The sequence below is a fragment of the Anomaloglossus baeobatrachus genome, chromosome 2 (genome assembly GCF_048569485.1).
Source record: "Anomaloglossus baeobatrachus isolate aAnoBae1 chromosome 2, aAnoBae1.hap1, whole genome shotgun sequence".
Classification (NCBI taxonomy): domain Eukaryota; kingdom Metazoa; phylum Chordata; class Amphibia; order Anura; family Aromobatidae; genus Anomaloglossus; species Anomaloglossus baeobatrachus.
In genome coordinates, this window is record NC_134354.1 from 261,502,768 (window position 1) to 261,520,650 (window position 17,883).

The 17,883-nt window shown below is 44.2% G+C and overlaps 1 protein-coding gene across 1 annotated transcript in view; it reads right to left on the reverse strand.

The window, feature by feature from the left end:
* Nucleotides 1–17,883, reverse strand: part of LOC142291335 (plasma membrane calcium-transporting ATPase 4-like) — a 306,647-nt gene that overhangs the window by 46,527 nt on the left and 242,237 nt on the right. Inside the window, 3 exon segments of the mRNA XM_075335801.1 lie at nucleotides 1,947–2,138; nucleotides 2,287–2,393; nucleotides 3,213–3,300. Of these exon segments, the coding sequence (XP_075191916.1) occupies nucleotides 1,947–2,138; nucleotides 2,287–2,393; nucleotides 3,213–3,300 (387 nt within the window).

Consider the following 17,883-nt stretch of genomic DNA (forward strand, 5'->3'; position numbering starts at 1 on the left):
CTCTCCACTGCTGTTGCATCAGACGCTGAATTTCGGCTCAGTGGGCATGACCCCGGAGTTTGGGTCATGTGCACTATGAAGCCGGGTGTACGTGTCCTGGCATCAAACTGAAGTAGTGCGCATGACCGAAACTCCGGGGTCATGTGCACTGAGCCGAAATCCAGCGTTGGGACGCGATGGCGGCGGAGAGGTGAGTGAGATCATCCTGAGATGCTGTTTATGACATAAGAATGTGACGGCTAGGAGTCACAGTGCTGACACTGCAGGAAGGGCAAGTATGAAGTTTATTTTATTTTGCTCAACGAAGCAATTAAAAAGGGGTTCCCCAGTAGTGGGCAATTCAAGGTCTTAAAGGAGATTTCACTGTTGCTGCAGTCCCAGTGTTGTGACTAGAAAGGCGATGTCACATTAATAGTGAGTGTCACCGCTGAACTCACCATTAATTTAGCCACAGAGCTCAGTGATTGACAACACTGGGACCGCAGCAATGGATGACAGCCGGCACAGGACTCAAGGGGGTAAGGCACCTCATAAGTTTATTCAACCCCTTCACCCCTGGGCGATTTTCCATTTTTCCATTTTTTTTTCCTCCCCTTCCTCCGAAAGCCATAACTTTTATATTTTTCTGTCAATCTTGCCAGATGAGGGCTTGCTTTTTGCTGGACGTGTTGTACTTTTGGATGAAAACATTAGTTTTACCATATAGTGTACTGGAAAACGGCAACAAAATTCCAGAAAAAATAGCAAAAAAAGTGAGTCTGATTGATTGTTTGTGGGATATATTATTCACCATGTTTACTGTATCTTAAAACTGATGTGCCATTGTGATGCCTCAGATCGATATGAGTTCATAGACACCAAACATGTATAGGTCTACTTTTATCTAAGGAGTTAAAAATAATTCATAAGTTTGTCCAAAAAAGGGTGCACTTTTTGCGTCATTTTCCACAATCCGTAGCGTTGTCATTTTTTGGGATGTATGGCTCAATGACCACTTATTTTTTACAACTTGAGCTGATGTTTTTAACAGTACCATTTTTGCGCAGATGCTACATTTTGATCACCTGTTATCACATCTTGTGCAAAATATGCAGAGACCAAAAACATAATTTTGTAGTTTGGATTTTTTTTTTTTTTTTTGCCGCTACGCCGTTTACTGATCAGATTAACTGATTTCATAGTTTATAGATTGGGCATTTCTGAAAGCGGCGATACCAAATGTGTGTATAGATTTTATTTTTTTAACCCTTTAATTTTTAAATGGGCCGAATGGGGGGTGATTTGAACTTTTAGGTTTTTTATTTTTTCATTTTTTAAAACTTTTTTTTATTTTACTAGTCCCCTTAGGGGACTATAAGGATCAGCAGTCTGATCACTTGTTCCTTTCTGTAGATCACAGCTGCACAGCTGAGATCTGCAGAAAAGCTGCTTTACTCTCATACACGGTGCTCTGCCGGGTGTAAGAGGAAGTGACTCATGATAGCTACAGAAGTCATCACATGACCATGTGCTACCATGACAACCATCGGATCCACGGGATCACGTCACATGACTTCCGATGGCGCCAGGTAAGTGAATGCATATCGCGGCGTGCTCTTTCCTCTCACTGTCATATTTTGACAGTGAGAGGCAAGTGGGTTGACAGGTGCAATAGGGTCCCGGACCCACTCGTACCTGATAGCCACACATGTCAGCTGTTCAAATCAGCTGACATGTGCAGGCATCGCAGCCAGCGGGGATTAACCTGACACGATCCATAATGTACCCAGAACGTCATGTGTCGTGAAGAGCTTCACACACTTTGGGAACCACTTTACTGAAAAAGGAATTCCACCTTTAATTACCTAGAAGATCTACAATTTTGGTTCCAAAAAGTTCAAATCACTTTGACATTAAGAAATAGTAATTTAGACATCTGATGATGAAAGAAATAAACACATTCTTACTTGAGTGATGCAGGCTCCAGTGAAAGCAACAATGACAGCAACCACATTAACAGTGAGCTGGAACTGAAGGAACTTGGAGATGCTATCATATACGTTACGTCCCCACATAACTGCTTTTACAATACTGGTAAAGTTATCATCTGTGAGGATAATGTCTGATGCTTCCTTTGCCACATCTGTACCAGCTATACCCTATAAAAGAGAATACATATCGAGTCTTGACCTATTATTTTTCAGAATGTGGACGTTCATGATTTGAGCTACTACAGGAACAGAGAAGAGAGAATTGTTTTTGCAAAGCAATAACATCTATGCATTTTAATTTACTATTAATATGTACCATGGCAAATCCCACGTCTGCTTTCTTTAATGCTGGTCCATCATTAGTTCCATCCCCGGTGACGGCTACCACTTGTCTCCGTTCAGCCACTGTGCTGTCAATGATACCTAGAATAGATATACAATTGAAAACCTTTTAGAGAATTAGAACTCAAGCAGAATAGGAATGGAGAGGTGTAATGTCTTTTTAGAAGCTACACTGTTAAAGAGAACCTCTCACCAGGATTTTCCCTTATAAGCTGCAGCCACTACCAGTAAACCCTTATACACACCATTCCGGAATACTGTATATAAGTGCCCAGGACGCACTGTATAATGTAAAAAAGAACTTTATTATACTCTCCTAGAAGGCGGTCGGGTCTGATAGGCGTCGCTGCTCTCAGTCCGATGCCTCCTCTATCTTGTGCAGTCGCCGTCCTCCTTCCCAGTCCCGTGTGGATGACGCTTCCTATGTCATATACACAGAGGCCGCCATTGTGCTCCTGCACATGTGTACTTTGATTTGCCCTACTGAGGGCAGATGATCAAAGTACTGTAATGTGCAGGCACAAGGAAAGTTGAAAGACCGCCTGCGCATTACAATACTATGATCTGCCAGGGTAGCAGGGCAGATCAAAGTGCGCATGTGCAGGAGCACAAAGGCGGCCTCTGTGCTTGGTTGACGTAGGATGCGTCATCCAAACAGGGCTGGGTAGGAGGACGGCGATGGACGGAAGAGAGGAGGCACCAGACCCGAAAGCAGTAGCACCCACTGGACCTGAACACCCCCTAGAGGAGTATAATAAAGGTCTTTTTTACATTATACAGAGCGGGCACGTATATACAGTATTCTAGAATGCTGTATGTAAAAGCTCACTGGTGGTGGACGCAGCTTATAAGAGAAAATCCTGGTGAGAGGTTCTCTTTAAAGCCGGCTGCATTTCCTACCTTTCACTAGTGTGTGCTTATCTGTGGGAGATGATCGTGCCAGCACTCGAAGCCTTGGCCAAACTTTGTCCAGCTTTTCTTGCTCTACCTGAGAATAGTACAACAAAGAGTTACAGAACAATAGCAAAAATAAGCCAATAATCTCTTCAGAGTAAATTGGGCGCCTCCTTGTCTGTATGAAAACTGAAAGCAGGTGACGCTCATGTGCAGCCTCGTAAGAGACCAATATTGAGGTAGTAGTGTCATTGTACGCTAAGGGAGAGAGACATTTTCTGGGTTCATATACACCCTCTATAGGTGTAAACACAAAATCCTAACATCCCAGGCCTAAAGAGAAGTTGTAATGCAATGGGATCATGAGTATTGCTAGACGGCAATGTGCACAGATTGCCAGCCTGCTGTACTGCATGCATCAATGTGCAGCATGAACACATTAACCCCCACTTCATGGCAGAAACTGCACAACAGAAATTATAGCCACTTTTGCCTGATGGACAAAACAGTGAATTATCTCTGCTTATATACACCATAGGATACAAAGCCATAATTTAGTAAACAATTAACCCTTTCACTGTCAGAGATGGTTTTTTGTTTGTTTTGCCTCTTTACGGTCTTCAATGGGTAGGATAACTAACATGCTCATTTTATACTTTGGGTTATTATGGATACAATGATACAAAACATGTATATATTATTTATTGGTACCATTTTGGAGTTCATGAATCTATTTGATTGCTTCTTATACAAATTAAAAAAAAACCCACAAAAATAACCAAACAACTAAAAAGTCATAAGTAATCCTGGCTCTTTTTAGGGCATTTACATGGTGGAATAAATAGCTAATTTTATACAGTGGACTGTTATCAACACTGTGATACCACATATACCGTAGTACAGCTATACTTCATTACTGTAAGGATGCAACCGGCAATGTGGCAGATGGCCGGTATGTGTCACAGAGGTGGAAACCCTCTGCGATCTGAACGTGGAATGTTTCTCTGGAACTTGTAGTTCCATGAGGATTGTTGTACACATTCAGGGCTGGGTTCATGGGATGGTCAGAAGTGATGGGCGGGACTGACCATCCACATACCTCCCATACGTACGTGTGTCTCATGGGATTTAATGGAGTTGTCGTTTGTCACATGATCTCTGTGTGCTGGTGGGAGCCATCTTGGTTGGAGCACATGTGCAGGAGATCCTGTGCATACAGAGCTAGCGAGGCCTCTGAAATGTCAGGGAGCTGCAGAATCCACTGAGGCTTTGAGGAATTGGAACGTGTACAAGGGCCGGGATGGTGAGCCCAGTGTGAGAGTCTCCCTGGACTGGATGGAGGCAGACTGACAGCCTGCAAACCTACTGGCAGGTAACACCCCAGAAAGGGGGACTTTACTGGCTGATACCAGAGAATGAACTGTATGAACAATCGGCAGTTTAAACAGACAGTGAGACGTTGTCCTGCGGGAAAGTGGCTGTGGCCCATTACACTGCGTGGTTTATGAGGATGTGAATAAATCACCGAGATTTTTAAGTGACAAAGTGCTCGTGTGTGTCTTGATCCCGCTGCCAGACGTGTGCCCCAAGATGTTCAGGGTCCAGGTTGTCACATTACTTTCTCACAATTAAAATCCTAATAAAAACAAACATTTTTCTGTGTCGCCATATTCGAAGAGCCATAATTATTTTTTTTTCTGGTGACGAGAGTGGGTTTGATTTTTTGCAGAAGAACCTAATTTTAATTGATAAAATTTTTGGGCTTGTGACTTTGATTGCTTTTATTTAAATATTTTCTACATTAAGGGACCAAAAAAACAGCAGTGCTGTTTTTTTCTTTTTAAAATGATGTTGACGAGAAAGATAAGTGGCAAAGTAGACTTCGAATTTAGGTTGTTACAGATGCAATGATGACAACATTACATATATGTGTAGGGTATTATTTACATTTGCTACAAGATTTTTTTCTTTTTCTAAAATTAACTATACTGGTGTGATTCATGAAAGTGAGTGTTACACAGGGGACAGGAGGATCACACACACACTCTCTCTCTCTCGGTCCTGTTCCTACAGCCTACCAACTCCCTCCCTGCTTCCCTCTCCTTCACACTGGAGAGATATGTTTTTGCAGTCTGCATTTCAGCCTGGGTCGCAGACCAGAATTGCTGCTGTAGTTGGGAAAAGGCTGTGGTAATTATTGAGCCCGTTAATGATCGCTGATACCTCCTTTTATGGTCTTGATCTTTTACGGCACTGACGTTTTACAGAAGTGCACCCCGATAGATTAGAATTATTAGAAGAAAAACACACAATTAGTGTGTTATCTGCTTTGTACTATTAGGCTATGTGCCCACGCTGTGGAAAATGCGCGGAATTTGCCGCGGATTTTTCAAAAATCTGCAGCACAGCTACTCCCCAGCCATTTATATGGCATTTGGGAACTGCTGTGCCCACGCTGCGGATTTTTCCGCAGCGAAAATAATGCGGATTTTCCTGCGGAAAAATCAGCAGCATGTCAATTATTCCTGCAGATTTCTCCGCAGGGTCCCATATACTTACCTGCCTCACCGGAGTCACTTTCTCCGTCCGGTGTACAGCAGCGCGGTGGATCCAGGTATAGGAAGGAAGAGGTGGGCGGGGCCTGCACGAGCTCCGGTCATGTGACAGCCGGAGCTAGTTCAGGCCCGCCCACCTTCTCCTGCAGACGCTGACAGAGTGACCCGGCCGCCGGAAAGCGAGGTGCTGCATGATGGAGGTGAGTATGAACTCCCGATCACTGCAGCACATGTTCTGCATTGAGGATGCAGTGCCGAAGCCATGGTACTGTATCCTCAATGCAGAATGCCTGCACCATATCCGCAGGACATTCCGGGGCATGGAAACAGACAAAAGTTGTGGTGCGGTTTCCTGGGAGCTCCTGCGGAATGTCCTGCGGATATATCCGCAGGACACTGTCCCCGTGGGCACATAGCCTTATAGTACAGACTGCGGCGTGTTTAAACCCCTAAATGCTGTTGCCAATCATATCAGTGGCATCCAAATAGTTAACAGAAGCAGAGGGTCCACTCTTTCGCAAACAAGTACACAGCAATTGCAAATTCCCAGAGTTTTGATTTTTTTTAAAACTTGTTTTAATGAAAACTGTTACACAACAATAATAAATGTATTCAAAAGACTTCAGTAGTAGGAAGCAAAAGTACAATATCCATTGTTCTTAAAAAGGTATAGCATAACACAAAAGTGAGTACACGTCTCATATTTTTGTCAATATGTTATTATATCTTTTCATGGGACAACACTGAAGATATGACACTTTGCTACAATGTACAATAGTCAGTGTACAGCTTGTATAACAGGGTAAATTTGGTGCCCTCTAAATAACTCAACACACAGCCATTAATGTCTAAACCGCTGGCAACAAATGTGAGTACATCCTTAGGTGAAAATGGCCAAATTGTTCCCAACTAACCATGAATGATGTCATGTGATTCATTAGTGTTAGGCTATGTGCACACGCTGTGTTTTTTTAACGCTGCGTTTTTGGCCACTAAAAAACACACCCGCGGCAAAAAAAGCATGCGTTTTTACCGTGATTTGGTGCGTTTTTGGCTGCGTTTTGATCTCTGCGTTTTTCTGCGTTTTTCCAATACATTGCATGGGGGGAAAACGCAGAAAAACGCAGGAAAGAATTGACATGCCCATTTTTTTTTTAAGCTCAAAAACGCAGCCTAAAAAAAAAAGTTGTGTGCAGACAGCAAAAATGAAAACTCAGACTTTGCTGGGGAAGCAAAGTCATGCAGTTTTGAGGCCAAAAACACACCCAAAAAACGACGCAAAAAACGCACTGTGTGCACAGAGACTTACATGGTTTTGGTGTGAATGGGAAGCAGGTGTGTTAAATTAGGTGTTATCACTCACTGATACTGGTCACTAGAAGTTCAACATGCACCTCATTACAAAGAATTCTCTGAGGATCTGAAAAAAGAATTGTTGCACTGCATAAAGATGGCCTAGGCTGGGGGGCGTGGCCAGCAGGCAGCATGAGCGGTCGCATCTGAGAGCAGCTCCGCAGTCCAAAGCTGATATACGTTATTAATCCTGCCGAAATTGGTGCCTAAATACACCTCTGGATTACCTGTGGTGCGGTGAGCATTTGGATCGGTACCATGAGCAGAGGTCGCAGCGCAGCAGCGGCTGAGAAGCTGAAGAAGTTTGCCCGGGACCCCCAGCAAGATGGCGCCGGCAAGCAGGCAGAGCGGGAATCCAGCGAGGCGGAGGAGGAGGAGAGCATGGAGGCCGGATCCAAGGAATCGCAGGAGCTAACCTTACAGCAGGTTACGTCGCAGTTACTTGCAGCGATCCAGGATTCAAAGGTGTCGCTGACGGGTAAAATTGAGGAGGTTAAGATCGATGTGGGTCTCCTCCGGCTGGACTTGCAAAACCTGAGAGAGCGGGTAAAGGAGACCGAACAGCGGATCTCCACGCTGGAAGACGACGCAAGAGCGACGCCGGGCAGACTGTCCTCTCTGGAAAGCGCGGCAAACAACTGGGCGCAGAGGGCAGATGACCTGGAAAATCGCCTGCGTCGCAATAATTTGAGAATTCTGGGGATGCCGGAGAGGGCAGAAGGGAGTGACCCATGTAAGTTCATGGAAAAGTGGCTCTCCGAAACTTTCCCTGATGCGACGCTGTCAGCGGCATTCGCTATAGAAAGAGCTCACCGGGTACCGGCCAGGCCTCCTCCTCCGGGAGCGCAGCCTAGACCTCTCCTGGCCCGACTGTTGAGCAGCAGGGATAGAGATGCGATCCTTGGTGCGGCGCGGCGCAAGGGCCCGATCCTACACAACAACGCCACCATATTGATCTTCCCTGATTTCTCTGCGTCGCTCCAGAAAACGAGGGCTTCCTTCATTCAGGTGAAGAAACGTCTCAGAGAGCATCAAATTGCTTACTCCATGATCTTCCCAGCTCGTCTTAGAGTGGTTCATCAAGAGCGATCCCTGTTCTTTACTTCTCCTGTGGAAGCGGATGACTGGATCAACACATTGAAGAGGAAACGCTGATGCGTCACGGTCTTGGGCGCTGCCTGACGGGTCGCGGTTGTGATAGCGTCGCGGTTCTGATTCACTTATTTCATTCTCTTTGGAGCAAGGTCGGTGATGCGACTCCAATCCTTGGGACGTTGTGTTTGAAATCACTGTTGAGATCGCTTCAGGATCATCCTATGCAGGTACTCGGCGTCCCTCGATTCTGAAGGCGCGAAAGATTCTTGTTTGTTTCATCCCTCCTGGCATGTGAGTGGAGCGAGATCGCAATTGCGTTCGCGTCCTGATCTTATGGTCCCTGTCGGTTGAGATGCTGGTGATCTCATCTGGAGGCGCTGGTGCGCCTGTGGCCTTCCTGGAGGCATGTGAGTTTCCGGATGCGTCCATTATTGGTTTCCCATTGAACCGGCCTCCGGGTTTGGCCCTCGTCGAAGGCGGGTGGCCTGGGGCCGCGCCTGCGTATGGAACGGCTGCTGCGTTCTCCGGGATCTTTGCTTAGCCCAGCCTGTGCTCCGGATTACTCGTCGCTGATGGGACCGGACCTAGGTGACACCAGACGGGACATGGGTCAGACCGCTGTTGCGACGCTCTGAACTCCTTCATGCGATCTTGTTTTATCCTATACCTTTTTGGATCCAAATTGGAACTCTACTTTGGGCTCGCAGTATTTGGCAACGCACTTCAGTTCATAATGTTGTATTTTGCTCTATTAGTGCTATATTAAGTTCTGAGGTTACCATATGTAATAATGTTCTACAGTCTAAGATTTCCTGCCAATCCTTTTTCTATCTTCTTTACACTCCCACCTCTTCTCCCCCTCTAACCCCCTATCAGCTTATTCCTCATCCCTCTTCACCTCGCCCCCTTACTTCCTCATTGTTCTTTTCTCCTCTCCCTTCAGTCCCCCACTTTCTCTCCCTCTCATATCTCTATACTCCTTCTCTTGTCCCCGCTTTATCTTCTATTCTAATCTCCCCCCTTTCTCTCTCTTCTACCTTATTTCTCTTTCCCCCTTCTTACCATCTCTTTCCCCCCCCTTCCCCTCCTTTTTTTTTTTTTTTTCTCTTTTTCTTCTCCTCTTCTCTCTTCTTCTCTCTCCATCCTCTTCTTCTCTCTTTCTATTCTCTTCTCCCTCTCTCTCTCTCATTTCCTTCCCATCTATTCTTGGTCCTCTCACTTATGCACGATTAAAGGCTAAGCTGCAGGATAATTCATTTATTGGACTGCAGGAGAAGCTCAAGTCCTTGTTTGAGGACACCCCCATACCAAGTACACCATCTAGCCACGTTGGTTCACCCTAGTCGTTGCTAGGGAAAATCTTTCCTGGTCGTACTACTGGACCAGTTCTTGTCGATTGTGTGTGCGCAACCGACATTTTGTATTTAAGGGTACGTTTACCCAAGTTCTACTGTAGGTTAAGTTTTTGATATTCTTCTAGCAATTCAGCAAGCGGCATCTCTTAATGGCTTTAAGCGTGATGACATGGAATGTTAGGGGACTGGGCACATCCAGGAAACGGGCGGCAGTATTTGCTCATATCAAAAGATCCAAAGCTCAGATTGTATGTTTACAAGAGACCCATTTATTGTTGGAGACCACTAGAGTGCTCCAAAAGCCTTGGGTTCAATGGTCAGCTCACTCTGTTCATTCCTCATATTCTAGGGGAGTATCGGTACTAGTCCACAAAGCTCTGCGGTGGGACCCGGGTAAAATTTTAAAGGACACTGATGGGAGGTATGTGTTTATCCAGGCTCACATCGATGGGGTCATGATAGTGGTCTTGGCCATATACATTCCCCCTGCAACGGGAATCTCGATTCTATATGAGGCGGCTAAGTTCGCCTCACAATTCCCACAAGCCTTAGTGCTCTGCATGGGGGACTTCAATTTGATTAATAACACGGGACTGATAGATTCAGCACCCAACAGGTACCGATCTCCCCCACGATACAAACTAGATTGAGTATATTCTTACAGGAAGTGGGATGGTACGATATGTGGCGGTTTTTTAACCCAGTACTGAGAGAATACACATGTTATACTCCGGGGAAAAACTCATTATCTCGAATTGATTATATCTGTGGAAATGAAAGAGTCTGTGCCCATATACAATCGGTATGTCATTTGCCCAGATCAGTATCAGATCACTCTCCGGTAATCGTAGGCATTAAATGGGAAGGATGTAAATCTCATAAATTGTCAAGGAAAATTAACCCTTGGTGGCTGTCACTCTTTGGAGCCAATGACAGGATTCCTGATCAGCTTGGGGCATACACGGAAATGAACTCCGTGGAAGAGAATCACTCGGCTTATTGGGACGCGCTCAAGGCGTATCTGAGGGGATGCTGTCACTCCTCTATTTCCTATCTCAAGAAACAGGCGGCCAGAGAGGAGGAGGAATTGGCCACCCAAAATAGAGTGCTTGAACATAGATTCACCTCGGACCCCTCTGAGGAAAATAGATCTCATTGGCTTCAGGCTGGGAGGAAATATCTCTTGTATTTGCAAGACAAGGCTAAGAGACATGTATTCTTCACGAGCCAGAGGTATTTTGAGCAAGGGAACCAATCCAGTAGCTTACTGGCGTTCCTGGTGCGTCAATCTAATAGCTCACCTGCTGTCCTTAAGATTAGAGACCCCCGTGGAGGAACAGTTACTTCCGTCAATGGTATATTGGAGGTATTTTTGGACTTCTATAAGAACCTATATGAGTCCAGGCTGACCGTGTCAAGGGAGGAGATTGCTGAGTACTTCCGAGATTTGGAGTTTCCCAGGTTGACTTTGGCTCAGAGATCGGCCTTGGATGAGCCCATTAGAATGGAAGAGATGGTGGAGGCGATGAAGACCCTCAATAAGGGTAAGGCGTCTGGGCCAGACGGACTCCCGATTGAGATCTTTGACAAATATCAGGGGGTGCTGACCCCAGCCCTCCTGGAAACGGTTGAAGTCTCGTTCAGTAAAGGACGGTTGCCTGATTCCTTCTATGAGGCAACCATTGTCCTGCTATTGAAACAAGATAAGGACCCATTGGATTGTGGCTCGTACAGACCGATCTCTTTGTTGAACTCAGATTACAAAATTCTCACCAAAATTCTAGCAAATAGACTCAAAAAAGTGGTCTCCTCTATAGTACATGAGGATCAGTCAGGATTCATCCCGGGTAGGAGTACCTCGGACAATCTGAGGAGGGCGCAGGTGGTCTTACAGATGGGCACCAAGTTAGAGGAGGATTGGGCTCTGGTCTCTCTGGATGCGGCCAAAGCCTTCGACTCTATAGAATGGCCATACCTGCTGGAGGTGCTGCGGGCATTTGGTTTCGGCAACGAATTTATCAGATGGATTGAGATCATATATAAAGCTCCGTCTGCTAATATTCAGGTGGGCGGTGGTGTGTCGGAAACTTTCTCTTTGGGGAGGGGAACCAGACAGGGATGTCCCCTATCCCCTCTCTTGTTCGCTCTTGCCATGGAACCGCTGGCGGTGCGCATTCGGGCGGACCCAGTCTACCGGGGGGTGAGACATGGTAAGGGAGATGAACGTTTATCTTTGTACGCAGACGATTTGTTACTGTTTGCATCTGATCCGGATTCCTCCATTCCCAGAGCCGTGCAATTGATTGATCGATTTGGGGAGTTCTCAGGTCTGTCAATAAACTGGTCAAAATCGTACCTCCTCTTTCTGTCTCGGAACAGAGAGGATCTGGTGTGCGACCACATATGCAGGGTTCCGGTGGTGGATCATTTCAAATATCTCGGAATTATACTGGCGGGAAGCCCTGCGGAGATGATAGCGAGAAATATAGCCCCCTTACTAGCGCACTTCGGGGAGAAATTTAATAGATGGAGCCAACTCCCACTGTCAGTGGCGGGAAGGATTAACCTCCTTAAAATGATAGTGCAACCAAAGTGTCTCTATATTACCCAGCATGTATTCGTGCAGATTCCTCGCTCTTTCTTCCGGTCCCTGGAATCTCTAATGATTACCTTTGTCTGGGGTTCGACCAGATCAAGGGTCCAATTGGCCAAATTACAAAGACCCAAGGATATGGGGGGTATGGCCCTCCCTGATCTTTATATTTACTATCTGGCCGGACAATTGAAATATTTGGGTCCATGGACACTTCCCCAAGTTAGGGGTTCTCCGGAGGGGCTCCTGGCAGAGTTCACAGGTGTGGATCTCCTGTGGCCGTTACTGACGGATCACAGGAGGTCCCCTGAGGGTCGTGTCCTCCCGATACACAAATTGGGGGCCAGGATCTGGAAAGAGGCTAAAGCCGTATTTGGATTTTATGATGTACCAACTGAGACGCCCTTATGGGATAACTTGGACCTTCCACATTTTTGTGGGTTGCCGGGGTTTGGTGAATGGAGGAATCGCGGAATAATCTCCCTGGGATCACTGGTCCGGGATGGTGAACTCCGCCCCTTTGCACAACTGCGGACAGAATTCGACTTGCCGGAATCTCATGGGTTTCAGTATCTCCAGATTAGGCACGCCTTTCGAGCTCAGTTCTCTGGTCGTGGGGTTAGATTCTCTTCCTTCCCAGTCATTGGAATTATTAGATCACAGGGCCCTGGTGGCCTTATTTCTAAACTATACTCCTCCCTCATTCGGGCCAAGGCCATGAATAATCCTCTTTCTGTCCGTGAGAGGTGGAGTGCCAGGATCCCTGAAATTGATGATGTAGTGTGGGACGACATTGTCGAATCCCACACATTGGTCTCTCCCGCTGTTAACAATAGACTGATCCAATTATATATAATACACCAAAGTTATATTACTCCCCAGAGATTGAACAAAATGAAAAAGCTGAATAATTCGGTGGGGATGGGCTGTCCGAGATGCGGGAGAGACGGTGCTGATTTCTGGCACATGATATGGGATTGCCGAGTCATCCTCTCCTATTGGAGTGAGATTGTAATGACTCTCTCCGCCATATTTCAAAAAGCGGTTGCTATGTGCCCAGTCCTGTGTCTATTTGGGGTGGTAGATGTACACTCCTGGTCCCAAGATGAGAATCTATTAATAAAGAAGGTCCTTTTTCTGACCCGGAAGGGCATTATACTAAAATGGATGAGCACTCATTCCCCAACTAGAGCCTCTTGGATTGCATTGGTAAATGCAATAATCCCGTCAGAACAATTTGTTTACAAGACAAGAGGCTCTCCAACTAAATTTGACAAAATCTGGGGTAGATGGATGAGGTCGCCCTTGACTGGCGGATCCCCTGGTTCTCTTGCTGATAACCTACAATCGGTATTATCGCAATAATAGCCAGTAGTGCCCCGGTAGGCAGAAAGGAGACACATGTGATTCGTGATACACTATATGAGGGATTCCACGAGTTCCCCGAAGCTTGGGTTGCACTCTCCTTGACGATATGGGTTCTTTTGCCTTAAGTTGGATGTGTCTCGCGAGCTAATACCTTTGCTATGTTTGATGCTATTTGGATATGCTGAAAATAATGGACGCTGATTTGATTGTTGTTATTTTATTATCCTGATGACCAACCAGTTTACATGTACACTGTCTCACTGAACAATTTGCTGTTTTATTCTTTTTTGTAATGTCTTACTTAACTTTCAATAAAACGAGTTTAAAAAAAAAAGATGGCCTAGGCTATGAGAATATTGCCAACACATTAAGGCTATGGGCACACAGTGCGTTTTTCGCGGCGTTTTTGTGCCTTTTTCGGGTGCGTTTTTGGCCTCAAAACTGCATGACTTTGCTTCTCCAGCAAAGTCTATGAGTTTTCATTTTTGCTGTCCAAACACAACTTTTTTGTTAAGCTGCGTTTTTGAGCTAAAAAAAAAAATAAAAATGGGCATGTAAATTCTTTCCTGCGTTTTTCTGCGTCTTCCCCCCATGCAATGCATTGGAAAAACGCAGAAAAACGCAGAGATCAAAAACGCAACCAAAAACTCACCAAATCGCGGTAAAAAAGCATGCGTTTTTTGCCGCGGACGCGTTTTTGTGCGTTTTTAGCGGCCAAAAACGCACAAACACGCAGCGTCAAAAAAACGCAGCGTGTGCACATAGCCTAAAAGTGAGCTGCAGTATTGGTGAAGACCATACAGCGGTTTAACAAGACAGGTTCCACTTAGAACAGACCTCGATACAGTCAAACAAAGACGATGTGTGCATATGCGTCACATCCAAAGGTTGTCTATTCAAAATAGACTTATAAGTGCTGCAATGCAGAGGTTAAAAGGAGTGGGGTGGGGGTCAGCCTGTCAGTGCTCAGACCACATGCCGCACACTGCATCATATTGGTCTGCATGGCTGTCGTCCCAGATGGAAGCCTCTTCTAAACATGATGCAAAAGAAAACCTGCAAACAGTTTGCTGAAGTTAAGCAGACAAATGGCACGGATTACTGTAACCATGTCCTGTAGTCTGATGAGACCAAGATAAACTTTTTTGGTTCTGATGGTGTCAAGTATATGCAGCAGCAACCAGGTGAGGAGTACAAAGACAAGTGTGTCTTACCTACAGTCAAGCATGGTGGTGAGAGAGTCATGGTTTGGGACTGTATGACTACTGCCGGCTGTGGGGAGCTACAGTTTATTAAGGGAACCATGAATACCAACATGTACTGTGCTATACTGAAGCAGAGCATGATTCCCTCCATTCTTATTCCACCCCAAGCACACCACCAAGAAGACCACTGCCTTACCTAAGAAACTAAGGGTAAAAGGTGCTGGACTGGCCAAGTATATCACCAGATCTTAACTCTTTTGTGCATCCTGAAATGGAAGGGGGAGGAGTGTAAGGTCTGTAAGATCCACCAGCTACATGATGTCATCATGGAAGAGGATTAAGTGGCTCCTGTGAAACTCTAGTGAACTCCATGTCCAAGAGAATTAAGGCAGTGCATGAAAATAATGGTGGCCACATAAAATATTGACACTTTCACTGACTACATTACATTGTATCAAAATGTCATATCTTCAGTGTTGTCTCATGAAAAGATATAATAAAATATTTACAAAAATGTGAAGGGAGTATTCACTTTTGCGATATACTGTATACATAAAGGAGATGCCCAGGTACTTGCATCATATCACAGTTTGATATTAGCAAGTCAGCTGAAACCCATGTTGTGTTGAAGAAGCATAAAACAATATACATGTTACTCTTGTCATAAAATCTTAAGTGACAGCTCAGAATTTAAACTGTTTAGATATAAAAATAAAAGCATAAAACCTTTTGCTGCCCACTGTAAGATTCCCACCTACATCTCCAAAACTATATATTACCTTTAACTGGTAGTATATAGGATACCTCAATTGTGAATAGACTGCACCGATGATTTCCATATGTCCCACACCTTATAAAATTTTGAGGGCATCCTCTATATGATACAATAATTACATATTAGAAAACAGTGTACTTATGGAATCAACCCAGGCCCTTAATTGAGGAGAATTACCCATCCATCTTGTAGTTATCAATTTCCTGGCAAGAAATAAACTTTCACTAATTAACATTTTGGTACAATGACCCCACATTTCCTCCTCCAGTAGACCAAATAAACATATATTAGTATCTAGTGGAACGGGAATGGATGTCAGGGAGGATAGGAAGGTGACTATACTTGGCCAGAAGGAGAGAATACTGTAATTGCACCAGCCCAAACCAAGTGGCAGAAATCTACGTTTAAGGTGTGGCATTACAGACATTCCAAGGAGGATAAGCTACCCATTCGGAGTAACTTTGATGGGGTTAGGTAGGCTTGGGAATAATGTATAATTGAGTAATTGAGTGATTCTATTGGTTACTGAAAGAGACATAAAGAGGGATTCCAAGATCTCCTCCCAGTCCTCCCCACTAATAGTGGGAATAAGCAGCTCCCCCTTGTTTTTCACCTTCAGAGAAGTAGAACCAATACCTATTGACATCATGTATGAGTATAGAGCGGATATGAGACCTTGAAGGCATTGTGACTTAAGAATACATACCAATGAAAAGGTAGATGTGGTCACCATTACGTTTTGTGAATGCAATTAAGATTGGACAGCAGACATTAATTGAAGATATCTAAAAAAAAAGTGACATCTCGACACATCACACTTATTTCTCTATTGATCGAAAGAGAGCATTATATTCTGGTCATAAATGTCACCAAGTAAAAGGAAGTTTTGAGTGCTCCAAAATTGAGAGGATAGGGGAGATACCAGGGATGGAAAATAAGGGTTCTGCCATTGAGACATGTCCACTAAAATAGTAAAATTTGACACTTGTCTCGCCTATCTTCAGACTAACCGCGCCAACTTGAGCATAGGCAACATTTTGGAAATGTCAGGCTTATCAAGCTCCAAAAAATCCTAGTAGACAGCTAGTGTTTGCTGCTTCCGCCAAGTGACTCTCTGAATTTGGCAGTTGAGAACTTGGCATCCAACCGCTTATTACCTTTAGCTGGCCTGCTATGTAATTAAAAATACAGCAAAGCTGTACCCCCGAGCTTTTTGGGTCTTTGAAGGGGAAATAATTTAGGTTTGGGTGGGGAACTTCCTTACATAAACGAAAACATTAGATAGTTTTGTTGTGAAGAAGGATTTAGGGATAGGCACTACAGAATTTCGACAATAATATCATCTTAATTAGGTTTATGTAACCAGTCACTGATAATGGTAGTTTCCCGGAGATTAAAACTTCAGTTTGGCATAACCATATTGTGGCAGAATGTTAGAAAAGAGCTCCCATTTACTGTCTTGATAAATGTTGATCCACAAATATTTAAAATGTGTATCCACTTGTAAAAGTTACAAAGAATTTAAATGGATAGAGGTATCACACAAAAGCAGCATTAACGATGATTTGTTCCAGTTTATATTAAGGCCAGAAAATCTGCTAAATGTATGTGTAGTAGAGATACCATTAGGTAAAGTGTCTCCGACCTGGTCCATAAAAAAATGATCATGTCATCAGCGTATAACCCAATAGAATCTGTCCAATCAGGTATAGCTATGCCTTTAATTAGTGGCGTATAGCGTATTCTAATAGCTAATGCTTCAATAGCCAGGGCAAATAAAATGGGGTAGAGGGGACAGCCTGCAGGTTCCCATAGTTGCCATGGCTCTTCTTGGCCAAGTAACAACCTATTTTGCCCTACCATTTGCAAGGTATAACAGGCTGTGTATATGAAATATATACAGTATAGACATATAGCAGTGTTTGCGACCAGTGTGCAATGTGAAAAACATTCAAGTTCTGTAGTGAGACTAAGTAAAATGTATTTAAAAAAAACCCTATACAAAAAGAAGAAAAAGTGTTTTGCCAGTAAAACGGCAGCTTGTGTGTAAAAAGAAAATTTCTATGCACAAAATTTGTATGGCCACGTCCGGAATCATCCTAGCTATAAAACTATCACAAAACCTATTCTGTATGGCGAACATGGTAATACCTCCCCAAAAAATGTAGCCTTTTCATCATACTGACAAGCAAAAAGTGGATTAAAAAGTAATATGTGCAAAAAAAAATAAATAATTGTGTCACTGAAAATATCAAGTCATCCTGCCAAAGATAAGCCCAAATATGGCTCTGTAGGCAAAAAATAATAATCATATTGTTTAAAATATCATTTTTAGTGTATAAAAATAGCAATACAAATAGTAAAACATATACAAAAAA